Source organism: Heptranchias perlo, chromosome 10 (genome assembly GCF_035084215.1).
Source record: "Heptranchias perlo isolate sHepPer1 chromosome 10, sHepPer1.hap1, whole genome shotgun sequence".
Taxonomy (NCBI): Eukaryota; Metazoa; Chordata; class Chondrichthyes; order Hexanchiformes; family Hexanchidae; genus Heptranchias; species Heptranchias perlo.
The window spans coordinates 17,669,046-17,696,133 of record NC_090334.1 but is presented as its reverse complement, the minus strand read 5'-3'; the positions used below and the strand labels follow the sequence as shown (position 1 = coordinate 17,696,133).

Genomic DNA, 27,088 nt, shown 5'->3' with positions numbered 1-27,088 from the left:
AGTGTTCCTATGCGGTGTATCCCCACTGGCTACAGTTTGGGAGGTGGGAGCCTGCTGAGCTTCCATTGAGGACGCTTCAGATTCCCGTGGTGGGCGACCTTGAGCAGCTCTGGGCCTTTAGGGCCTGGCTACAGACTGTGGCATCTCAGCGTGGGCCAGAGCAGTCTGGGCCAGCTGGCTGAGTGGCACTAAGTGGGTGGTGGGGGAGCAGGCACTCTGTCTTCCTGAGAGAGGACAGCAGATGCCTCTCCCATGGAGATAATGTCACATTCCTGGGACTGCACTTCAGCAACTCCTATAGCTCTGCAAGAGAACTGAGTGCAGGAGGAGTGATGTAAAACCCTGGCAGCCCCTGTTGATGCTGGCCCCCAGAGCCAAGGTGACAGCTGTCTGAGCTTCCATGAAAGCAGTGTGAGCTGCTATGGAAGCTGCCAGCAGAGGCCCCATCATGCTGGCCCTCACTGTCGTTTTCACGGAGCTGACCACTCGTTCCATGTTGCGTGAATGGCCTTGAATGCTCTGTGCAAAGCAACGCAAGTTGGATCTGGACTCCTCCACGCTCTGTGACGTTGTGTGCAAATGCTCTGGCAGGCTGCTCAGTGCACCCAGCATTTTCTGATATATGCCCATCGGCCTCCTTTGGCAGCCCGTGCCTTTGAAGTCAACATCTGAGTCGTCTGCAGCAGAGCTGGAATGCAATCTCACCCTCTGGTGAACTGGTACCTGTGGGGTCCAATCCCCCAGCACTAGCTCCTGCACATAGACATGCAAACAGAATGGGTAGATAGGTGACAGATGCAATTCAGTCTAGAGAAATGAGAGATGTGGAAGTAAGAAGAGGGAAAGGAAGTACAACTTAAATGGTAAGATTTTAAATAGACTAGAGGGACCATCGTGTGGGTCATTAAAGGTGGCAGCACAGTTTGGCTTTGTATCTGGATATATGGAATACAGAAGGAAGGAAGTAATATTGAACTTGTGCAAGACCTTAATTAGACTGCAGTTGGAGCATTATGTGCAATTTTGTGCACACCTCAGTGGGAAGGATATAAAAGCAGCGGACAAGGTGCCGTGTAGATTTACTAGGATTATACCATAGAGATTACGACTATAAAGAGTGACTTGAGAAATAAGCCTTTTTTCAGTTGAGCTGAGTGGTCATCTGATAGAGGTCTTCAAGATTATGAAGGGTTATGATGAGATAAATGGTCATCAATTGTTTCCATTGATTAGAGACAGAGCACAAGTTTAAGATAATCACATAAAGAATTAAAGGGAAGTTTGGAAAAAATTCCTCACCTAGAAGGTGGTTAGAATATGGAATTCTTTGCCGCAAACTATCATTGAAGCAGAATCCATAAATTGCTTTTAAAAAGCAATTAGATAGTTGCTTCAAAAAGAGGAATATTAATGGGTGTGGAGAGCAAGCAGGAAAGTGAGATTTATGAGGTAGAGAAAAATATCTGCACAGATTTGATGGGCCAGATAGCCAACTGCTGTGATTCTGTGTGAAATTTTCATTTTAAATAAAAAATCAGAAATGGTGCTTACAGGAGTCACATTCCAACCCAGTTCAATATTCCCAGCACCGCAAACGTACATCACAACAGCATGCAGCGGTCATATTCATGATGCACGAGTCTAAAGGTACAGTTAGATTGGTATAAAGTGGCTTTGGGTGTGCGAAGCTGGCAATTTAACAGGGGAGTCAATCAGACAATCTGAGACCACTTCTAGTAGGTAGTCCTACACTGCTTTTAGTTACTAAGTGCAGTTTATTTTCAGCTTTGTCCAAAGCTGCATTTTAGATTGGACCTCCTGGGCATTTTATAAACTCACTTTTCAATATTTTTAATACTTCCACCCCCACACTCCTAACCATGCTTAGAACTCCTTGTGCTAAATTCCACATGAGATGCAGCTGGCGGTATAACATTGGTCTGAGACTGGTCCCTATAGTGCAACTGCAGCATAAGTTGGGTCTCTTTAGTTTAGATTTTCCCCATTTGGGCAGTTTTTAAAATGCACCTTTTTTTTCAGAAAAAGAGCAAAGTAATTTTATCTAGTCAATAAACAGTAAACCACATAGGCTCAAGTGTGTTACCATATTTAAGTGAGCCCTTGCTGGACATAAGAGCCAGGACTTTGCCTTTTGTATGTTTAAGTAAACAGGTTCATGCACAGTGCGAATGTGGTATTGCACTGTACGTACACTAGATGCATGCTGTTTGTGCAGCTGAGAAAGTTTAAGGGAGCCACCAGCAGGTATGTAGTGGTATTGTGGCTGTTTTGTGAAATGAGCAAAGAGAGGCGCATGTGATTTGTGCGGTCTGACATCCTGCAACAAATCCCTTGGGTTCTGTCTTTAGCGTGTGTAGTACAGTACCACAGTTTTGCATTAATAAATTCTAGTTCTAAGTAGATCTAAGTGATGGCAAATCATGGCTGCAACAAATCACTTGCCTTAAAAATAAGTAGATCACTTATTTTCTTCTAAAATTTGACAGATTTGCCTTCTTATCAAATTCCATGAAACCTTATGATTTTTATAAATCACAATAGTGCAAGAGTCCATGGAGCGAATAAAGACTATTTGGCCTACTAAGTTCGCTTCTTTGACAGACCAGTTGCAGTCCACTCCATCATGATGCTCTGCAACCCAATAAAATGCTGAGAAAAGATTGTAGAATTTTAACATCAATTGTGGTGAAGTTACTGGAATCTATCATCAGAGACAGTGATTCAGCATTTGGAAACGTATCAGCTGATCGAAGAGTCAGTATGGATTTGTGCAGGGTCGGTCATTCCTGACTAATCTAGTTGATTTTTTTTGAGGAGGTCATTAATATGGTGGATAGGGGAGTGTTGATGGAAGTTGTCTATATAGACTTCCAGAAGGCATTTGATAAGATTCCGCACGAGGGATTATTAGCAAAAATGAACATACGTAATTCAATGTAACCTTGCGACATGGGTTGGTAATTGGTTGGGAGGGTAGGAAACAGAGAGAAACATAGAAAATAGGAGCAAGAGTAGGCCCTTCGGCCCTTGGGGCCTGCCCCGCCATTCAAAATGATCATGGCTGATCGTCTAACTCAGTACCCTGTTCCCACTTTATCCCCATATCCCTTGATCCCTTTAGCATTAAGAAACATATCTGTCTCCTTCTTGAATACGTCTAATGATTTGGCCTTCACTGCCTTCTGTGGTAGAGAATTCCACAGGTTCACCACCCTCTGAGTGAAGAAATTTCTCCTTATCTCTGTTCTAAATGGCATACCCCGTATCCTGAGACTGTGACCCCTGGTTCTGGATTCCCCATCCATCGGGAACATCCTCCCTGCATCCAGTCTGTCTAGTCCTGTTAGAATTTTATATGTTTCGATGAGATCACCTCTCATTCTTTTAAACTCTAGTGAATATAGGACTAGTCGACCCAATCTCTCCTCATACGTCAGTCCTGCCATCCCAGGAATCAGTCTGGTAAACCTTCGTTGCACTCCCTCCATGGCAAGGACATCCTTCCTCAGATAAGGAGACCAAAACTGCACACAATACTCCAGATGTGGTCTCACCAAGGCCCTATATAACTGAAGTAAGACATCCCTGCTCCTGTACTCAAATCCTCTTGCAATGAACGCCAACATAGCATTCACCTTCCTAACTACTTGCTGCACCTGAATGCTCACTTTCAGCGACTGGTGTACAAGGACACCCAGGTCTCATTGCACCTCCCCTTTTCCCAATCTATCACCATTCAGATAATAATCTGACTTTCTGTTTTTACAACCAAAGTGGATAACCTCACATTTATCCACGTTATACTGCATCTGCCATGTTCTTGCCCACTCACCCAACTTGTCTAAATCATATTGGAGCCTCTGCATCCTCCTCACAGCTCACATTCCAACCCAGCTTTGTATCGTCTGCAAACTTGGAAATGTTACATTTGGTTCCCTCATCCAAATCATTGATATATATTGTGAATAGCTGGGGCCCAAGCACTGATCCCTGCGGTACCCCACTAGTCACTGCCTGCCACCTGGAAAAAGACCCGTTTATTCCTACTCTCTATTTCCTGTCTGTCAACCAATTCTCAATCCATGCCAGTAGGGATAAAGGGTCCGTTCTCTGATTGGCGGGATGTGACAAGTGGTGTTCTCCAGGGATCTGTCCTGGGGCCTCAGCCTTTCACTATATATAAATGACATGGATGAAGGAATAGAGTTGTGTGTCCAAGTTTGCCAATTACACTAAGTTAGTTGTATGGATGGGAGTAGGAAGTTGCAAAGGGACATAGATAGACTAAGAGAGTGAGAAAAACTATGGCAGATGGAGTTCAACATGGGGAAGTGTGAGGTCATCCACTTTTGATCTGAGACAGACAAATCAGAATATTTTCTTAATGGTGAGAAATTGGGAACTGTGGAGGAGCAAAGGGATTTAGGTGTCCATGTACACAAATCACTAAAAGCTAGTGCACAAGTACAGAAAGTAGTCAAAAAGGCTAATGGAGTTTTGTCCTTTATCTCAAGGGAGTTGGAATTCAAAAGTGGGGAAGTTATGCTTCAGTTGTTCAGAGCCTTGGTCAGACTATACCCAGAGTACCACATTCAGTTTTGGACACCGAACCTCAGGAAGGATAATAAAAACAGAAAATGCTGGAAATACTCAGCAAATATTTGCGATATTAATGTATGAGTGTTCCACATTCCGGTAATATTGCTCTCCACTATTTAGTGAAGGCATTAATTTACTTAAAATAAACGCGTCTCAGTTAAAGTATTGGACAGAGGAATGCCATACAGTCAATTGTTTGTACACTTACATCGCACACAAGTCATTTTTGGTTTCGTGTAAATAATTAAAGAGACTGCCTAATATAATTTATGCTCACTAATTTTAGTGGGAAAATAGATGAGTATAAAGTAGAAATAAAAACAGAAAATGCTGGAAAGACTCAGCAGGTCAGGCAGCTTCTGTGGAGAGAGAAACAGAATTAACGGCCCCGGTATTTGTTTGGGGCGGGGGGGGTGGGTGGGAGGTGATATCCCGGGAAGGGGGAGGACCTGCCGAATTTAACGGCAGGCGCGTCATCATTTTTTATTATGTTTCCTGCCCAATAGCTGGCCAGATTGACAGACTGGCCGGCTGTCTGACGGTAAAGCCTGTGGTAGAAATCCGCAACGTTCCCTGGCAATTGGGAAAGATCGCGGGGCATAAGGAGGGGTTACAAAGATCACGGGGCATAGGAGGAATCGGCAAAGATCGTGGGTCATAAGGCGGGAGGTCGGACCAGCAATCAGATGGGAGGGAAAGATTGCGGGCCATAAGGCGGGAGGTCGGACCAGCAATCAGATGGGAGGGAAAGATTGCGGGCCATAAGGCGGGAGGTCGGACCAGCAATCAGATGGGAGGGAAAGATTGCGGGCCATAAGGCTTGTGATTGAGGGGTGGTGGGGGGGTGTGGCAGGGAGGAGAGTCGGATGATCGTGGCAGAAGGTTTGCTTGAGGGGCTGGGGGGGGCTCTCCTGCTCCTCCTGGCTCACCAGCAGTGCTATAAAAAGCACTTACTTGCTTGATCTGGCTGTTCCCGTCTCCAACTGTACTGTGGGGGCCGGATTAAATATTATAAAGAACTGTCCCGCCTCCCAAGAGCGAGATACAGATACGCCATGTAATCCGCCAGCGTGAAAATGGTGGCAGGCAGGTTGGGGTCGCGTTACGCAATTTAAAATTTTTAAACCCCCACCCCCTCCTCTCCTGCCTGTGATGAGGAAGTTGAAATGTCCCCCAACGTTTCGGGTCGATGACCTTTCATGAGAACTGGGAGATATCTGTAATCATGGGTGGATCCGAAACATGAAGGGTGGAATTTAAGTTGGAATCCACGATGGAATAAGTTGGAGCCGGAGACAGTTGCTGAGGAAAGAGATGTGGCTGTGAAAGCAAGTTTTAGTAGATACCCGATCAAACACGAGAAGGGAAACGGAAAGCAATGAAGGTGAACAAGGTGAAAGAGACAAGTGGAAATCCAGTCGGGGAGACGAGCAGAACTTCTTCAAGGTGGGAATTCCTGGAGGAGAAGTGGCAGTGAATTAAACACTAAATCAAAAGCAAAATACTGCAGATTCTAGAAATTTGAAATAAAAACAGAAAATGCTGGATCCGCTCACTTCAGGCTCCTTCTATGGAGAGAGAAACAGTTAACGTTTCAGGTTGATGACCTGGTTGTCCGAACTATAAAGTAGAAATGCACTTCCAAGTGAGTATGTGTGCAAAGTGCTTGCTGGATGTTTTGGACAATTATCATATTTCTCAGGTGAAATTGAATAATTTCTCCCCACCTCCATTTTTTTAATATCGAGATTTAATTTTTTTGAAGCATTGGGAAACTCTTAAGCAATTTCAAAAAGTAAAAACAAAGCACCTAAATAATGAAATATATTTGTGAAATTTAATAAATTTATTTTCATTTTGTGACTGGAAAAACTAAGGGCTTGTTTACATAAGAACATAAGAAATAGGAGCAAGAGTAGGCCACATGGCCCCTCGAGCCTGCTCCGCCATTCAATAAGATCATGGCTGATCTTAAACCTCAACTCCACTTTCCTGCCCGATCCCCATATCCCTTGATTCCCTTAGAGTCCAAAAATCTATCGATCTCAGCCTTGAATATACCCCAGTGACTGAGCATCCACAGCCCACTGGGGTGGAGAATTCTAAAGATTCACAACCCTCTGAAGAAATTTCTCCCCATCTCAGTCCAAAATGTCCTACCCCTTATCCTGCGACTATGCCCCCTAGTTCTAGACTGTCCAGCCAGGGGAAACAGCCTCTCAGCATCTATGCTGTCAAGCCCTCTCAAAATCTTATGTTTCAATGAGATCACCTCTTGTTCTTCCAAACTCCAAAGAGTATAGGCCCATTCTACTCAATCTCTCCTCATAGGACAACCCTCTCATCCATGCAATCAATCTAGTGAACCTTTGTTGCACCGCCTCTAAGGAAAGTATATCCTTCCTTAGGTAAGGAGACCAAAACTGTACACAGTACTCCAGGTGTGGCTTCACCAAAGCCCTGACAATTGCAGCAAGACTTCCTTACTCTTGTACTCCCAACCCTCTTGCAATAAAGGCCAGCATACCATTTGCTTTCCTTGTTGCTTGCTGCACCTGCATGTTAACTATCTGTGTTTCATGTACAAGGACACCCAAATCCCTCTGAACACCAGCATTTAATGTTTCTCACCATTTTAAAAAACATTCTGCTTTTCTGTTCTTCCTACCAAAGTGAATAAGCTCACATTTCCCCACATTATACTCCATCTGCCACCTTCTTGCCCACTCCCTTAATCTGTCTATATCCCTTTGCAGACTCTTTGCGTCCTCCTCACAGCTTACTTTCCCACCTAGCTTTGTATTGCCAGCAAACTTGGATACATTACACTCGGTCCCTTCATCTAAGTCATTAATATATATTATAAATAGCTAATCCTTGCACCACTCCACTAGTAACAGCCTGCCAACCTGAAAATGACCCATTTATTCCTACTGTCTGTTTTCTGTCCATTAACCAATCCTCTATCCATGCTAATATATTACCCCTAACCCCAGAAGCCCTTATCTTGTGTAAGAATCTTTCTTGTGGCAAATAAAACCAAAGCAAGTAGATACACCAACAATTTTTTTCAGTATGTGATTTCAGGGTACCCAATGGCTCCGCAAGCTTATGCAGTAAGTAACTGAGCCATGCAAACCAGGAAGATCCCACATTTGCACCCCGGGGTTCGGTGTTGAGTTGGCCATAATACCTCTAAGTTGGTGTGGGCTGGTGGGGTGGAGGAATCACCAAAAGTTCCTTCACCTGATAGCTGTCGAACAACACCCACTGGAAGTGCATGTCTGCTGACTTCAGATGGGGATAGAAATAATACCCTCATGGTTGAATACTTTGATACCTGACCCAAGAATGTCAACAGAGGGTGGTCGGTGCCCACGGAAGTGTAAGGATTGAATGCCTTCAGGAGGAGAGAAAATTACTAAGAAGCAGAGCTATTAAAAAAAAGGCATTACATTCAGAATTACAGAGACCAAACTTTGGAGCTTCCTCCTTTTTCTGCAATTCTACTTTCTAGTGTTTAAGGTTGGAATCGTATTCTATTTTCAAGTAAGAAAGTTAAACATGTTTGTGTGAAAATCTGGTCAATGTTGGGTTTTTTTTTAAAAGTTTTGTTGGCTTTAGGGGGATCTTATTCAGGTATTGAGGATTCTAAGGGCTTTAGATAAACTGAATATTAAGGTTAGGCATAATCATAAGCTCCACAACATAAGATGATGGATGCGAGCTCAGAAGGTGAACATGGTTCAAATGCAAGTCCTTTACACGGAGGGTGGTAAATATATTTAACAGGAGAGATAGATCATTTTTGCGAATTCAAGAGGGATAGAGGAAGCAACTGAGGAGTATAAGTCAAGAGTATGTTTGTGTTATTTCTGAAACTGAGACTGCCCTGATGGCCCACAGTAGCCTCTCCAGGCCTGAATGTTCTTAACTTAATAGAATCATAGAATTGTTACAGCACAGAAGGAGGCCATTCGGCCCATCAAGCCTGTGCTGGTTCTTTGTAAGAGCTATCCAGTTAATCCCATTCCCCTCTTCTTTCCCCGTAGTCCTGCAACCTTTTTCTCTTCAAATATTCAACCAATTGCTTTTTGAAAGGAATTAATGAGAAATTTATCAATATATTCTAAACTGTAACTGTTGTTGGCTCAAGGAACTTCTTTTGGCAAGAATGTGTACTACCATTTTGAAATTGTGTTGATAGTGCAGCTTCCTCAACAGAAATTCCAATACAGAAATAACGTTATCTTCAATATTTGATATAGTGAGACGAAAAGATGTAATATATTTAAAGCAGCGGAAACATTTACATTATATGTACATGGAAAAGTTTCTGAATAAGTTGATATTTCTTTAAAAAATTGCAATTGCTAGCCAGGGAGGCTGCAGGAATGCTACAGTTGTCTGCAGTACCCCGGGCTAGACAGGGGGTAATTGTCCAGGGCTCCTGCTACAGCTGATTGCTGTCCAGTGAACCCTGCTAGAAAGTTTGTGTGTGGACGTCAGGCTCAACTGTGATGCACATAATCTAGGCTGACATATCAGTGCACTATTGAGGGAGTGCTGCACTTTTGGAGGTGCCGTCTCGCAGATGAGATGTTAAATTGAGGCCCCGTCTGCCCCCTCGGGGAAGTACAAAATCCCACGGCAGGGAAGCTTTTGCAGTATCCTGGCCAACATTTATCCCTCAACCAAGATTACTAAAACAGATTATCTGGTCATTTATTTTGTTGATGTCTGTGGAGCTTTGCTGTACGTAAATTAGCTGCCGCGTTTCCTACATTACAACAGTGACTACACTTCAAAAAGTACTTCATTGGCTGTGTAGTGCTTTGGGACGTCCTGAAGTCAACAAAGGTGCTATATAAATGCAATTTCTTTCTTTCCTTTTTCTTTCTCCTCTCCCTCTTCTGCTCCTTCTCCCTCATCCTCTCCTGACTTACACAGGAAGAATGGCCAATAGAACAAGGTACTATAGGGGGCCCAAAAACCATGGAACTGTATCCCAGGAAGGAACAAGCAGCATCTGGAGAAAGGGGAGGGGAAAAATGCAGATAAAATTAAAACCAACATAAGTAATTGTAATTGTTGCAAAGTGATTAGAAAAGAATCCTAATCAGCCCATGTATTGTTGTGTAAGTCAGGTTTTTATTTAACTCAAAAGCAAAATACTGCGGATGCTGGAAATCTGAAATAAAAACAGAAAATGCTGGAAATATTCAGCAAGTCAGGCAGAATCTGTGGAGAAAGAAACAGAGTTAATGTTTCAGGTCGATGACCCTTCATCAGAAATGGAAAAAGTTGAAGATTTAACAGTTTTTAAACAAGTACAAAGCCAGGGAAAGGGAGGAAAGAACAAAAGGGAAGGTCTCTGTTAGGGTGGAGGGCAGGAGTGATTAAATGACAAAAGGGATGATGGTGCAAGGCAAGGAGGGTGGTAATGGGACAAGTAAAGAAACAAAAGATGGGTCTCGAGGAGCTGTAAATGGCAACAGCAGAACCATTACCAGCACCTGCTGTCCATAAAAAGGGAGCAGTGGTTATGATCTGAAGTTATTGAAATCAGTGTTGAGTCCGGAAGGTTGTAAAGTGCCTAATTGAAAGATGAGGTGCTGTTCCTCGAGCTCCCGTTGAGCTTCATTAAAACGGTATAAGAGGCCGAGGTCAGAGTAGGAGTGAAAAGGGGAATTAAAATGGCAAGCGACCGGCAGGTCATGGTCACGCTTGTGGACAGAGCAGAGGTGTTTAGCAAAGCGATACCCAATCTGCGTTTGGTCCCCCCAGTGTAGAGGAGACCGTATTGTGAGCAGCGAATACAGTATACTAATTGAAATAAGTACAACTAAATCGCTGTTTCACCTGGAAGGAGTGTTTGGGGCACTGGACAGTGAGAAGGAAGGAGGTGAAAGGACAAGTGTTGCATCTCCTGTGCTTGCACAGGAAGATGCCGTGGGGAGGAGAGTGGATGTTGGGGTGATGTCAGAGTGGACCAGGGTGCTGGGGAGGGACTGGTCCCTTCGGAACGCTGAAAGGGGAGGGGAAGATGTGATTGGTGGTGGCATCGCGCTGGAGGTGGCGGAAATGGCGGAGGATGATACGTTGAATGTGGAGGCTGGTGGGATGGGGGCCCTATCATGGTTCAGGGAGGGAGGGGAAGGGGTGAAGGCAGAAGTACAGGAAATAGGACTGAGATGGCCAAGGGCCCTGTGTGGGGAATCCTCCGTTGAGGAAAATGGAAGACATATCGGAAGCACTGGTGTGGAAGGTGGCATCGTCAGAACAGATACGACGGAAGTGGAGAAACTGGGAGAATGGAGGAGTCCTTACAGGAAGGGGGGGGTGAGAGGAAATGTAATCAAGGTAGCTATGGGAGTTCTGATTATCCAGATGCTCTCTGGTTATTGCAGTATTCTTTCTGAGGGTTTTTTTTTACAATTTTCTGTTGGAAGTTTTTTTTTGATTTTGCTAAATTTCCCACTGAGATGCATTCACAATTTTTTTTAATGGTTATGACATTTTATTGGTTATCAAAAAGAATGAACATAGCCATGAGAACCAAAATGTGATTTACTGCTGTGCAGAGTCCCTTTTGCTTAACCTTGAATGCACCTCTGCAATGGGGAAAGGTTTAAATCCTTCACAGAAGGAAATAATTGGGGTACGGGCCTTGTGGAATGAACAGTAGATGATCCCATACCTTTAGGTGTATTGGTTGCTGAGTCGGTAACTACTCTCATATTTGCTCTGAAATTACAGGTCCTTAGTGAGATCAAAAATCTTTCCAAATACTGATGATAAAAATCCTGAAGACCCACTGGCAGAGGTAAAAGACCCCCTACCTGAAAAACTGAAGCAGTCTGTTGTAAGTAATATTTATTTTTATTAATTACTACATGGATATATGTGCAACTCTCTAGCCTATAAATCATTTTCAAATATATGGCTTTATTTATTTTATCTTGGGATGTGCGCGATACAGACAAGGTGGCATTTATCGCCCATTTCTAGTCGACCCGAGGGCCTCGCCATGTTGTGGTGACCGGTTCCTTCCTGAAAGACATTAGTGAACCAGTTGAGTTTTTACAACAATCCAGCAACTTCCATGTTGTTCTTCTGGTGCTAGCACACAAATTGCTAGATGCATTGAATTCAGTTTCACAAATTACCATCGTGGGGTTTGAACTCACAACCTCTGGGTTGCTCGTCCACTACTATAACCACTAGTCTATCATACCCCTATTTTCATGGAGTTATTTTAAAGTTCACCTGTGTCATAGGTCAGCTTCTGTGTCTTGATGCTCCCCTCCCTCTTTGATTGATTTGCTATTGATTTTTTTTGGTTTGTTTCTTCTCTAGAGTGAGCGTTTACAGTCCGACCTGATAGTTTGCACAGTCATTGCCGTGTTATACTTTGCAATCCACGTCAGCACAGTCTTCATTGCCCTGCAGGTAAATGGCTTGACACTTCCTTTTGCAGAAGAGCACACAAGAAACCACAGTCCAGTGAGGCTATGAATAGCGGCCAGTACAAACTGTTAGGTTGAGTGATGTTCTTTTAGGGAAGTATCGGGTGGAAAAACCCTTTGGGCAGAGAAATATTTTGTGGAATGCTCTATACTCTGCTCTTGAAAGGAAACCGTGCCAAAAACTGCATTACAAAGCTCTGTGTGTATGCTCTGATTGGAATGGGAGACCTAGATTTATTATGGTTATGCACTAGTTAGTAGCTTGATCCAAATATAGAACTCTGCTGTCGTGAGCATGCCGAATGATGACTAGCCAAACAGAGGCATCATTCCTCTAAACTATATAAGCGATGTATGCTAACAATACACAGTGCATTTTCCTTGGAATTTAATCGTTGGGAGCAGAATTTTGTTGCATGTGCGAATAATTTATTTTTCTTAAAACAAGGCAATGCTTCGGTGAGGGAGCTTCACATTTGGGGATGAGACAGAATCCTTGAAATTGAAGACTTTCTGAAAATAAATCTCCATTTTGGCTGCAGACTCAACTGCAACAAGCTTAGTTCCAACTACATTCACTGTCTATAAATTGCCTGCCTCTAAGGACCATTTTTCTTCTACCATCTTCAAAGTGTATAATTTTGGAAGCCCTCCTGACTTTCAATGTCCTCTCCAATTGACGTCCAATGAAAGCCCCCTTCCTTTCAATGCAGTACTGTCTAGAATTTAGTGGCTGACTGATTTTTTGACCATAACTGACTAAAATGAACAGTCTAGCTGACCATTCGTTCCAACATCAAACATGAATGTAATTATGTGACAGGCAGTTTCACAGAGCCCTTAGTATTAGTCCTGGCCTCTATTCCCTTCCCTGGTAGACGACATATATGTCTCCCATCAATCTCAGCATACCAATTGAAAAGTCAATGAAGTGAGGAATAAACCTGAATTCCTCCATTCTGAGCCAGGACTCATCCAGGTCCTTTCTAATGGAGTTAAAATCTACTGTTCATAGTAAAATTAAGTTGTGACAAATAACATTGGTATCTGGTTTCTAAATCCAATCAAAAATGGTGTGAGAGCAGCTTAAAACAGTCTGAGCCACTGTGACTTTCCTTATGAGTGAAAGAAATTGTGCCGTGCGATATTGGTGTCTGACCCTATAGAGAGCAGTAGTACTAACCAGAATAACTTACTTTGGCACAAATTGTAACTTTTAAACCCAATTACTCTTCTTAAATTATGAAATAACAGAAAACAAGTTTGACACTGTTGTTTTTCATTTAAATTTCTTTGCTGGTCACGGTTCAGCCACTGCATCACAGTGTAATTTCTGCTGAATGATGGGTGATCAGTACCAACGTGAATTATTTTTATGCATTTTTTAGGTTCCACCTGCAATCTGTGTGTGTGGGGTTGAGCCACTTAGAAACGAGCTATAATATTTCACAAATTTCTTTCAGCTTTTTTTGGGGGGGAGGTGGGGGTGGTGATATCTTTGGCGATTTAAGCTAATGTCATTGTTTCCTGAATTTTATGGTGATTTTAGTAGAAATGTTTTCCATCTGCAATTGGCCGCTTAATAGGCAAATGTACATAGCAAATGCTGTGCACAGATAAAAGCTTTGTGACGTGTTCGTAAGCAGGAAGGAATAATTGATGAGAACAGTTATTGTTGAAATGTTAATCACCATTAAATGCTCTTAATTGTGATTGTAGAATTAAGAACTAACTACTGCGAAGTCCTTTTCCAGTGGAACCTAGATTATCTGCCATTCTCCGCTGGCCAGTGGAAATTGGTGGATAATTGAAGTTCCATTAGAGTGAGGAGTGCATAGATCAGCTGCTTAGGGAGTAAGCAGCTTTTTATATGGTCAGCTTAAGAGAACAAGAATGCAAGGAGAGCCATACATAAGAAGCCGCTCCATTTCCGCAATGACGTGCAGTCAACATAGGGAGAACCTTGCGTCCATCGTCAGCTGCATCCCTGTACTGTAAGAGCCCCATAAGACATCTGCTATTTTGGCCCCATTTGCTGTATGGCTCATATAGGGAGAAAGTCAGTGAAACATTAGCTTGGGGGAGAAAATGGAAAATTCACTGGATTTTAATGTTTTAAATTGTTATTCAACACTAAATGTTGTGACCTGGCATGTGTTAATATTCATTTTTGGATCACAAAACCTGTGAAATTTTAACCCCTTTGCTCCTCTGTCCCCAAAATAAAGGGGGTGGATAGAACAAGGCTTCCAGTAATGTCATTAAAAAGGATACTAAATCTCATAAGGCCCCTTGGTGGTAATAAGAAATTAATCTAAACTTGAATTTATATTTTGTTGGTAAAATATCTCAGTGCTTCACGCAGTAGGCTGAGTATACTGAAGTAAATGTATTGACTGCATATTTGTCTCTTGTCTCTCAGCCTGTCCTCAGCTATGTGCTGTATGCCCTGGTGGGTGCAGTGGGATTTCTAACACATTACTTGCTGCCCCAGCTCAGAAAGCAGCTCCCTTGGCACTGCTTCTCTCATCCACTGCTGAAAACCAAGGAGTACTATCAGTTTGAAGTGAGAAGTAGGTATTCCTCTAATAGCTACACAACAATAACTGCAATGAATTGTGACTGTCAATCAAGGTGCATTGATTTAAATGTTGCACTGTAATATTTCAAAGTAGTCTGGCAACAGAGTCAGTAGAGCAATTACCAAAACGCATAATGCTATGAAATTGTGATGAGATTTAACTCCATTTTTAAGGAAAGAAGCAAGCTTGAAAGGAAAGTGGTCTTTAAGAGCGTAAAAGTGCATTAAATAGAATTGACTGAGGCATCTTGCAAAAAAGGTCCTAAAAGTAATTTTGGGAGAGATATTAAGAGATAAATGAAACAGTGAAGATGGTAATATCAGCCCCAGATAGGGTATATCACAAGCTCCTTCTTTCCCAATTTTGCATTTTATTGGCATGTGTCTACTTCCAGTGCTCTTAAGTATTTCATTGGGTCCATTTTTAAAGAAACATTTCTGCATTTATCAAAATGTAAATATCATTACAAGTCATTTGTAAGGTTCAGTTTATATTAGAGAAAGAATTTCCATCTTCACACCTTTGGCAAATAAAACACCTTGCCTTGTGCATTTCATTTCGGCCTAGAAATAGTTTCAAAGTGTTCAAAATATTAAGTAGAAAGTGTGTTAATCTATTTGTGTAACTTTAATATTTTCATTACTAAAAGTGTGAGTTGTTTAAATGGGAATATTTGTAAAAAAATATTTTAGTCACAAATTTCAGTGATAACCAGTGATATTTATATGTGCTGAAAATAAATTCTTGTTAAAGCATCTGCAGGATGACCACTTTGCCCAGGTTGTGCTCTAATGATGAATTGTTTGGCTGTGTGTCCTTCGGAAAGCCACCTTAACTGTTATTTTCTCACAGATGCTGCTCATGTCATGTGGTTTGAAAATATTTACGTTTGGCTTCTCTTTGTGGAAAAGAACGTCATTTATCCACTGATCGTCCTCAATGAGCTGAGCAGCAGCGCTAAGACGATAGCGAGCCCAAAGAAACTGGACGCAGAGTAAGGTGTTTCTCTTTTATTATTCTCTTCTTCACCTATGCCCCTATGATAATTACATTTTTTTTTCTTTTATAAGTTTCCCTGTGCCATATATCATTTCTGACAGAGCCAGCAGGTAGTCATTCGATCATTTCATAGGTCTTGTCAGCAACTTCCCGGAACTGGCTGCTCACGAAGCATAAGGGAGCAGCTTAGGCTGACCTGCCATGAATATTAAGTGCTGTTTATGTTTTACTTTAGATCCATTCCCACAAATTGTGTTTTACCTCTGCTTGTCTCTTTCCCCCTGGGTTATCCATGAGCTTGGGTAACTACTTGTCAACCATCAACCAATATAAATCTATATTCATAGTATTTTTTTTAATGTTTTATATTGTATGATAAATGATTTCCCATGGTGGCTCATGGATGATTTTTTTTAATGTAATGCAGTTGACACATCTGACTAGATTTGTTCATAAATAAATTTGAGGCTGGTCCAGAGACCTGGGGTTTGACCAGGCCTAGGCTTTCAGCTTAGAATGCATGCTGTTATTTTAACGTACTTAAACTTTTAAGTTTTGATGTGGAACTGTAATGGATTCCTTCAGGGTTTCTTGTCGAATGTGATTCTTTGATCTGTGCCATCCATATGGCATTATCACTGCTACGGGGACTAATCAGATCAATCAGAAAGCTGTGCTCATAAAATCATACATTCATAGAGATGTGAAACTTTTTGATGCATTAATTTATTCAGTAATAAATAAGCAAATCTATTTATTAAATAGAAGAATGGCACTATTATTTGGAATAGAATTTGTGAAGCATTTATTGTGCTTCTTGATAACCCTAATGATTAAATCCTCATATTTTTGCTTGACTAGTTGGTCACAGTTGTTTGCTTTAAGTATGGTACTCTCAAGAACCAAATCTGTACTCTCCTCTAGGTTTGGTGCACTAATGATCACCATAGCAGGGATGAAATTGCTTCGATCGTTTTACAGTAGTCCCACGTACCAATATGTGACTGTTGTTTTCACTGTGCTCTTCTTCACCTTCGACTACAAAGCCTTTTCAGAGACTCTGCTTTTGGACCTCTTCTTCATGTCCATATTGTTCAGTAAGGTATGTTATCATAAGAGCAAAAACAGAGTTGACTGATATAAGACAAACAGTATGTAGATCTTTCTAGCAGTGAATGAGAGCTGATCAGCTTTCCACATGTCAATGATTTCTGTAGTGTAGGATAGCAGAGATAATTGCAAGTAAGATCTAACTTGCCCATTGTCTGTTAACTAAGGAAGGAATACAAAGTAAGTAAAGCTACTCTGTAACATTGATATCAAAACCATCATCAAACAAACTAAGGAAGATGAACATTTTCTTTTGGAAATCCAACTTCAACCAACTGGTGATGTTATTGACATATCTGCTGAAATCGGTGCACACAAGCCTAATGATAAGAATGATTGAATAAGCAGTGGATTTGTGAAATTGACGAGCATATACATTTTGAGATGGATAAAGTATCTTCAGTGAGTCTCAATTATGTTGCATATTAATTCTTAAAAACTTGGCAATTTGTTAGCAATATTATAATCAAACATGGTTCTGTAATTTTTTGTAATATGGAACTACTGATCTCAATACTGATCTGAACACTTTGTTTCAATTTGTACTGGCTGGAGTTGAGATATCCTATGAATTTAATGTTAAGTCCCTGTTCAGAAGATGTGTATGGCAGTAGAATGCTCCATTTGGAGAAAGTGAGCTGCATGACATGATGAGGAACATCCAAATACCTCTACATCATATTCCCATGTGACTATTTGCACCTGCAGCTCACCAACCTTATTCACCACGCTTCGTGCGTTTATATACATGCACTGTAAACCTATCTTAGACCTTCTCGTATTCTCAAAAAAATGTAAACAGAATGTGCAAACTTATTCTGAAGGGGGAGGGTGAACAGCCAGAGGTCATGGTCCATATCGGTACCAACGAAATCGGTAGAAAGAGGGATGAGGTCCTGCAGGCAGATTTTAAGGAGCTAAGAAAGAGATTAATTAGCAGGACCTCAAAGGTAGTAATCTCTGGATTAGTCCCAGTGCCACGCGCTAGTGAGTACGGAAATAAGAGGATAGGATGATGAATGCATGGCTAGAGAGATGGTGTAGGAAGGAGGGCTTTAGATTCCTGGGGCATTGGGACTGGTTCTGGGGGAGGTGAGACCTGTACAAGCTGAACGGGTTGCTCCTCAACAGGGCTGAGACCAATGTCCTTGTGGAAAGGTTCACTAGTGCTGTGGAGGAGGGTTTAAATTAATTTGGCGGGGCGAGGGGCACCAGGATGTAGCATTAGAAAGGAGAAACAAGGTACACAAAGATTGGGAGAGACAGATAGCACTAGAGTAAGAAATAGTACGGTATTAGGTGAGCTCAGTCTAAGGGAGAATATGAGAAGGTCTAAGATATGTTTACAGTGCATGTGTGTAAACGCACAAAGCGAGGTAAATAAGGTTGGTGAGCTGCAGGTGCAAACAGTCACATGGGAATATGATGTAGAGGTGATAAGGGAAACCTGGCTCAAAAAAGGGCAGGATTGGGTACTAAATATTCCTGGATACAAGGTGTTCAGGAAAGATAGGGAAGGAAAGAAAGATGGGGGCGGGTGGAAGTATTGATTAAGGAGAATATTGCAGTGCTGGAGAGAGAGGATGTCCTGGAGGGGTCAAGGACAGAATCTATTTGTTTAGAGTTAAGAAACAATAGAGGTGCCATTACACTACTGGGTGTATTCTATAGGCCTCCAACTAGTGGGAAGAAGATAGAGGAGCAAATTTGCAGGGTAATTGCAGAAAGGTGCAAGAGCCAAAGTGTAGTGATAATGGGGGACTTCAATTATCCTAATATAGACTGGGATAGTAATAGTGTGAAGGGCAGAGAGGGAGAAGAATTTCTGAAGTGTGTTCAGGAGAACTTTCTTGATCAGTACGTTTTCGGCCCAACGAGGAAGAGGAGGCGTTGCTGGATCTGGGGAATGAGGTGGGTCAAGTGGAGCAAGTATTAGTGGGGGAACATTTGGGGAACAGTGGTCATAGTATCATAAGGTTTAGATAAGCGATGGAAAAGAACAAGGAGAAATCTAGAGTAAAAATACTTAATTGGAGGACGGGCAATTTCAGTGGGTTGAGAACAGATATGGCCCGGGTAAATTGGAATGAAAGATTGGCAGGCAAAACTGTAATCGAACAATGGATGGCCTTTAAAGAAGAGATGGTTCAGATACAGTCTAGGTACATTCCCATGAGGGAGAAAGGTAGGGCAACTAAAGTCAGAGCTCCCTGGATGACGAAAGAGATGGAGAGTAAGATGAAGCAGAAAAAGGGGGCCTATGACTGATGTCAGGTTGATAATACAAGTGAGAACCAGGCTGAATATAGAAAGTTCAGAGGAGAAGTGAAAAAGGAAATAAGAGGGGCAAAGAGAGAGTATGAGAATAGACTGGCAACTAACATAAAAGGGAATCCAGAAATCCACTACAGGCATATAAACAGTAAACGGGTAGTAAGAGGAGGGGTGGGGCCAATTAGTGACCAAAAAGGAGATTTACGTATGGAGGCAGAGGGGATGGCGGAGGTACTAAATGAGTACTTTGCATCTGTCTTTACCAAGGAAGAAGATGCTGCCAGAGTCACAGTTAAAGAGGAGGTAGTTGAGATACTAGATGGGCTAAAAATTGATTAAGAGGAGGTACTAGAAAAGCTGGATGTACTTAAAGTAGATAAGTCACCCGGTCCGGATGGGATGCATCCTAGGTTGCTGAGGGAAATAAGGGTGGAAATTGCGGAGGTGCTGGCCATAATCTTCCAATCCTCCATAGATATGGGGGTGATGCCAAAGGACTGGAGAATTGCAAATGTTACACCCTCGTTCAACTATAGGCCAGTCAGTTTAACCTCGGTGGTAAGGAAACTTTTAGTAATGATAATCCGGGACAAAATTAACAGTCACTTGGACAAGTGTGGATTAATTAAGGAAAGCCAGCACGGATTTGTTAAAGGCAAATTTTGTTTCACTAACTTGATTGAGTTTTTTGATGAGATAACATAGAGGGTTGATGAGGGCAATGCAATTTATGTTGTGTATATGGGCTTTCAAAAGGCGCTTGATAAAGCACCACATAATAGGCTTGTCAGAAAGTTGAAGCCCATGGAATAAAAGGGGCAGTGGCAGCATGGATACGAAATTGGCTAAGTGACAGGAAACAGAGAGTAGTGGTGAACGGTTGTTATTCGGATTGGAGGAGGGTATGCAGTGGTGTTCCCCAGGGGTCAGTACTAGGACCACTGCTTTTTTTGATGTATATTAATGACTTGGACCTGGGTGTACAGGGCATCATTTTCAAATTTGCAGATGACACAAAACTTGGAAGTGTAGTAAACAGTGAGGAGGATAGTGATAGACTTCAACAGGACATAGACAGGCTGGTGGAATGCGCGGACACGTGGCAGATGAAATTTAACACAGAGAAGTGCAAAGTGATACATTTTGGTAGGAAGAATGAGGAGAGGCAATAATAACTAAATGGTACAATTCTAAAGGGGGTGCAGAAACAGAGGGACCTGGAGTTATGCATGCACAAATCGCTGAAGGTGGTAGGGCAGTTTGAGAAAGCGGTTTAAAAAAAGCATACAGGATCCTGGGCTTTATAAATAGAGGCATAGAGTACAAAAGCAAGGAAGTTATGATGAACCTTTATAAAACACTGGTTCAGCCACAACTGGAGTGTTGTGTCCAATTTTGGGCACTGCACTTTAGGAAGGATGTAAAGACCTTAGAGAGGGTGCAGAAAAGATTTACTAGAATGGCTCCAGGGATGAGGAACTTCAGTTACATGGATAGACTGGAGAAGCTGGGGTTGTTCTCCTTAGAGCAGAGAAGGTTGAGAGGAGATTTGATAGAGATGCTAAAAATCATGATGGGTCAAGACAGATTAGATAGAGAGAAACTGTTCCCATTGGCAGAATGGTCAAGAACCAGAGGACACAAGTTTAATGCAATTGGCAAAAGAACTAAAGGTGACATGAGGAAAAACTTTTTTACGCAGCGAGTGGTTATGATCTGGAATGCACTGCCTGAAAGCGTGATTGAGGCGGATTCAATTGTTGCTTTCAAAAGGGAGCTGGATAAGTACTTGAAGGAAAAAAATTTGCAGGACTACGGGGAAAGGGCGGGAGAGTGGGACTGGCTGGATTGCTCTTGCAGAGAGCCGGCACGGGCTCGATGGGCTGAATGGCCGCCTTCTGTGTAGTAACTATTCTATGATTTATTCTGGCCTTTCTCGCATATGGAATAAACTTGATATTTATAAGAAAAAGCCTGAATGGGCTCATTGAAGCCCATCCTTCCAGTATATTAACTTCTCCATCATGGCATCTAATTGCAAGTTGAATAAGCCTTGTGTTTTTGCTTCTATTACTTTGCTTGGTAGGATTATTGCAAACATTTATCATTCTTCAATCAAAGTTTTTCATATTTTTTCCACTATTCCCCACCTGTATTTTTACAAGGAAAATGGATACTCCAAATCAGTTGCAGTGTAATTGAGGAAATTATCTGATGTTATAAACGAGAACAATTTATATGGATGGTATCTCAAAAACAGAGATTGCAGCTACCTATCTGATATTTAGAATATGTGTTAAATGGCAAATTTTCTTTTTGAATCAATTTCTGTAATCCGTCTGTATGCTGTGGAGATTTTCTGACACCATTTGTAGGTGAAAATAATATGATGTGATGTGGGACAAAAGATTTATAGGACCTGCAAGTATGAAGGCTGATGGTATCATGAGTACAATTTTAAGAGTGTTTCCACTTATTCTCTTTCCCTGTTCTTGCACCAAGGGATGCCAGCAGGTCTAGGAGCAGGTCATTTACTTGCCCTCTGCTAGAAATGGTGTGTAGTCCCGTGCTATGTGATGAGGGGACTGGATATAGGTCCTTCATTTCTCCATGAAATAAATATACAGTATTCCATTGAAGTGTAATCTGAATTCAAGTGTTGAATTGCAAAAATGTATATGTTTAATATTTTTCCATTTGATTTTAGTTATGGGAACTTTTCTACAGACTGAGATTTGTCTTCACTTACATCGCTCCTTGGCAAATCACATGGGGATCAGCGTTTCATGCTTTTGCTCAGCCTTTTGCTGTGCCCCGTATCCTGTACTCGTGCTTTGGGAATGGTTAATATTGTTTGGACCTCCATTTGCTGTGCGATGTACTGCATTAGCAGCGCAGGATATCATAAACGTCTACTTGTTAGTTTTGTGAATTGAGGATTAGCCGTGCACTTGGAATAGCCTAATGCTCAGACGAGCAGTAAATCTCCTCCTGCAATAAAACTCAAATGAGAGCAGTAATCCAAGCTGAATTAAACCACACACAGATCTAAAGATATGCTTTAAACGCACAAAGGCAATTCACTTTTATCATGCATTGCTGTTATAAGGTACTCTTTGTTATAAGGGGTAAGGGATTTAAAGTAGTTCGCTATTAGCAACCATGAAAATGTGTTTCATGATCTAGGTTGTGATATTGTTAGCCTTGTAAAGAGTCTACCGTATTCCGCTTAATTCTGACATCATTGAAATTTACATGGGAATATTTTGGGCTGACATACCCGGAAAAACACCATCTAAACTACTTTGTGAAACCAGACAATTAGAATGCATTTATATCGACTGAAAGCTAAACTGCAATTAAGTGACTAAGTGCTGTATTTGAGCCACCTTTGACTTAGTTAGCAACAACTCGTGCTGCAAGGAGGCTTGTGCTGCAAGGAGGCTTCCCCTGCACAGAGGTGTCAGAGTCACAACACACAATTCCGAAGTCTCTTTCAGGTCGGCACAGTTAAAAGTCCATGCACAGCTATGACTTTAAACAAATAATGCTACTGGCATGTGAGCTCACTCAGGACTTTTGACAGCACTTCTCAAGGGTGGAGCAAGTCTGTTTCTTATTGGAATTGTAGATTACTACTTTGTATGTCACTTTGGACAATTGAATCACAAAGCACGAGTAGACTAAAGACCATTGTTACAGATGACAGATACACATGTTAACACGAAAGGAAGACAAGTCTGAAGCAGTGCAGATATTGGGCAAATGTACAGTGCTTTATAACGTGGTCTCGATAGATTTTGATGGAGAAGGCCCTTTGGCCCATTTTATGCCATCGTTTCAGGGGTTTCACTGCAGTGTGTGGTGTGGTTGTGATATGCTTTTTTGTTCCTTAACCATTGTCTTGCTTCAGATTCAGCCATGTTATTTGTCCAGGCGATGGTATCAGCTTTATTCTCAACTCCTTTAAACCCATTTCTTGGAAGTGCAATATTCATTACTTCATATGTACGCCCAGTCAAGTTCTGGGAAAGGGACTACAAGTAAGTGCTTTGTTGAGAATGTGATGCAATTGTATACATGTGGGTAAAAATGGTGTGTTTTTTTTACAAAGCAATTTTCCCTTTGCTATCTAACAGATTGTCATTTTTCTTTCCTTATCACTCCTTGGATGTATTGGAATTTTCTTTATTGACACTAGATGATGCTAACAGGACACTGGCATCTAATTTAAGAACTTGACATTTATAATCTATGGGGCTGTAATTTTGCCATGATAAACTTTTGAGAAAATCGTGGTTAGAAGTCATGGAACTTAAAGTAAAATTCATGAAAAGTCAGTCTATTTTCACTCTCTTTCGGTTTCTTCTTTGCCACTGCTGTTCTGCCACAAACTCTGTTCCCTAGCCACTGATTCCATCCCTCTCCCTGGCTGCTGTCTCAGGCTAACCCAGACTGTTCACAATCTCGGCGTCCTATTTGACCCTGAACTGAACTTCCGACCCCATATCCTCTCCATTACAAAGACCACCGACTTCCACCTCCATAACATTGCCTGTCTCCGCCCCTGCCTCAGCTCACCTGCTGCTGAAACCCTCATCCATGCCTTTGTTACCTCCAGACTGGACTATTCCAATGTTCTCCTGGCCGGTCTCCCACCTACCACTGTCCGTAAACTCGAGCTCATCCAAAACTCTGTTGCCCGTATCCTAACTCGCTCTAAGTCCAGCTCACCCATCACCCCTGTACTTGCAGACCTGCATTGGTTCCCAGTGTGGCAATGCCTCAATGTTAAAATTCCCATCCTTGTTTTCAAATCCCTCCATGGCCTCACCCTTCCCTATCTCTGTAACCTCCTCCAGTCATACAACCCTTCGAGATCCCTGTGCACCTCCATTTCTGGCCTCTAGCGCATCCCCGGTTTTAAATGCTCCATCATTGGTGGCTGTGCCTTTAGCTGCCTAGGCCCTAATCTCTGGATTTCCCTCCCTTAACCTCTCCGCCTCTCCACCTTTCCTCCTTTAAGTCGCTCCTTAAAACTTACCTCTTTATCCAAGCTTTCAATCACCTGTCCTAATATCTGTTCATGTGCCTCGGTGTCAAATTTTGTTTGATCGCTCCTATGAAGCGCCTTGGGACGTTTTACGAAGTTAAAGGCACCCAATACGTGCAAGTTGTTGTTGTTTTTCTCCCGAAGTACTTTACAATTAATAATATTGTGCATTGTGGAATGGCTCCAGCACTACACCTGTTTACATGTAACCCTGTCACCACTCCTCAAAAATAACAGCACAAAAGCTGATTGGAGGTTGTTGGTAGCTCATGGGATCTATAGAAAGTTGGGTCTCTAACACTGTTGGATCTCTGGAGATTGACTTCTTCATACAACGGAGTGCTGTAGATGGCAGGCGCTCTACCTCCATATTTAAAAAAAATGATTTTAAATTTTACGAGGAATGTTTTTACTGGGGAATCGAAATGTTCCCATTTCAGGAATGGAGTGTCAGCATTAAGTAATCTCAGTACAACTATAGCACAGCCAGATGCAAAGTAAAACTCCCGCTACTCTGCCCTGACATTGTGCCTTAGCCATAACCTCAGAAGAGCACCCTCGACTTTACCAACATAACATTTTTTCCTTATTTCCCACAGTAGCTACCCTATGATCTCTGAGTGAGATTGCCAATTAGTGATAAATCAAGGACAATTTTGTTCTGTCAGCCTATACCCACAAGGAACCACATTGAGACTCCCCAAACGTATTTCACAAAGGACCCTTACAGCCAGCAGACAGAAGAGACTTTCAAACCATCACTTCAAACTGGATATGAAACCTGGTATTGGAGATGAAAGGCCAGAGTCTACCTCCTTCACTTCTCTGCTTCCAGTGCCACTGTATTAACAGCCCCTAGGAGTTACATGGATAGTGCCTGAGTAACACTCACTCCGATGGTTTATATCTTCTCTCCTTCCCTCTCACCTCTAGCCTTTCGTCAAGGCTGAGATTATAAACTTGTGAGTGGGGGGATTTTTGGACCTGACCCTTATCACCCTGTCACTGATTTGGCGTGTCATGTCATTGATGAATACTACAATTTTATTTTGTGTGCTGCAGGTTTCTGTGTTAAAACTTCACTTTGTTTTATAGCACAAAACGGGTGGATCATTCGAATACCAGGTTGGCATCTCAGCTCGACAGAAACCCAGGTAGGCTACAAAATATATATATTTTTTTAAATGATTATATTAATGCCATTCAAGCAAAATCTTTACTGTACAATCAAACACAGAGCTACCTCACATTTGAATGGCCTGAGCTGTTATAGCATCATTTGCTACAGTTCATGTGTGCCCTGAGATGCAGTGATTTGTTTACCCATATTTTATGACCATGAAGTAATGTTGATAATTCCCCTGCTCCATCCAATTCACCGTAGGAGACCAATCATTCACTCTGCCCTTTTCTGGAACTTTCTCCCAAAAACGCTTTGCCTTCCTACCTCTCTCTGTTCCTTCAAGACCCTCTTAAAACTTATCCCTTTGATCGTGTCTTTGGTTTATGTTTTCTGGATTTTGGTATAGGAATGTAGGAACAGGTGTAGGCCATTCAACCCCTCGAGCCTGCCCCACCATTCAATTAGATCATGGCTGATCTGCACTTCAATTTAATTTATCTGCCTTAGCTCCATATCCCTCAGTACCCTTACCTTTAAAAATCTATCGATCTCAATCTTGAAAGTTCCAATTGTCCCAGCATCCACAGCCTTTTGGGGGAGAAAATTCCAGATTTTGACTACCCTTCAAGAAAAAAATTCTCTCCTGATTTCCCTCTTAAATGGCCTAGCTCTAATTTTAACATTATACCTTCTTGTTCTTGATTCCGCCATCAGAAGAAATAGTTTCTTTGTATCGACCCTATCAAATCCTTTTAACATTTTAAACACTTCGATCAGATCACCTCTCAATCTTCTATACTCAAGGGAACACAAGCCATGTTTATGAAACGGGTCCTCATAATTTAACCCTCTAAGCTCCGGTATCATTCTGACACTACAAGTTATTTCTCAAGTCCTATTTCACCCCACCTCTGATTCCATACTGTATGTTTTGATAAGATGTTCACTCGAGGTGGGGAGTGAGAGAGTGCCATTTTTACAAGGTAGGGTCAAGAAGTATTGAGAATAGATCCTCAACTCAGTTGAGCTCAATTACTAGTGTCAATCATCTTTTCTGTTTAATGTTGCCATTTATACTGCTTAAGTGGAAATAATACCTTATTGAAAGCTGCAGTAGAACAGCATCAAACATGCACCACAATGTTGCCAATTTTCCAAATAATATCAGTGGAACCCGCCTGAGAACACATCCACAGAGCTTCCAGATGAGCTGTGAGCAGACAACACAACTATGCAATGACTGTCCACACTGCTCCAAAAATTGGACTGGTACCATACCAGTACCAGCAGTGTAACAGCAGTGCAAGATAGTTTCGGCAAAGTGAGTTACTGAAGATTGAATTGGGATTGCAATATATTAGCCATCAGTATTATCTGGTTTATGAGTAGAGAATGATTTTCTATGGACTATCAAGTGGCTTTCACGCATACTCGTAATGAACTGTCTTCCATTTTCACTTAATATTATTTTCTGTCATTTCATTTTCAAAGTTGAGTAAACTGAAAATCTTGCTGTTTTTGTGCTTGTTGCACTGCCTTCCTTTGTCAGTGTGTGCAAATATATTATTTTGCTTTCTGTTCAAGGTGAGCAATAAAGACCTCTGAGAAACAATGTTCTTTGGCTGGTTTTGACGTTTTCAGAATGTAAAGACTGGTGCCATTTCCATAAACAACATTTCAGAGCTTTTAATATTGAAGTATTTGGACCTACTGTTATTACCCTGTGATAGGATGGAGCATGTTTCACAATGTTTGACTGGAGCGAAGGACCTCTTATTATTCACATTGAGGTGTGCTAAAAGGCTGATACTACATTGCAGCCTATGCATTCAGGTTTTAAATGAGGTGGATTATCTTC

The 27,088-nt window shown here is 41.8% G+C and overlaps 1 protein-coding gene across 4 annotated transcripts in view; it reads left to right on the top strand.

Annotated features, from left to right (window-relative positions):
• Nucleotides 1–27,088, top strand: part of pcnx1 (pecanex 1) — a 275,876-nt gene that overhangs the window by 200,294 nt on the left and 48,494 nt on the right. For all 4 annotated transcript variants that reach the window (XM_067991270.1, XM_067991269.1, XM_067991272.1 and 1 more), the window contains 8 exons: nucleotides 11,380–11,485; nucleotides 11,980–12,072; nucleotides 14,512–14,662; nucleotides 15,524–15,665; nucleotides 16,595–16,772; nucleotides 21,762–21,870; nucleotides 22,968–23,097; nucleotides 25,203–25,261. In XM_067991270.1, the coding sequence (XP_067847371.1) occupies nucleotides 11,380–11,485; nucleotides 11,980–12,072; nucleotides 14,512–14,662; nucleotides 15,524–15,665; nucleotides 16,595–16,772; nucleotides 21,762–21,870; nucleotides 22,968–23,097; nucleotides 25,203–25,261 (968 nt within the window). The remainder of the gene's footprint in view (nucleotides 1–11,379; nucleotides 11,486–11,979; nucleotides 12,073–14,511; nucleotides 14,663–15,523; nucleotides 15,666–16,594; nucleotides 16,773–21,761; nucleotides 21,871–22,967; nucleotides 23,098–25,202; nucleotides 25,262–27,088) is intronic.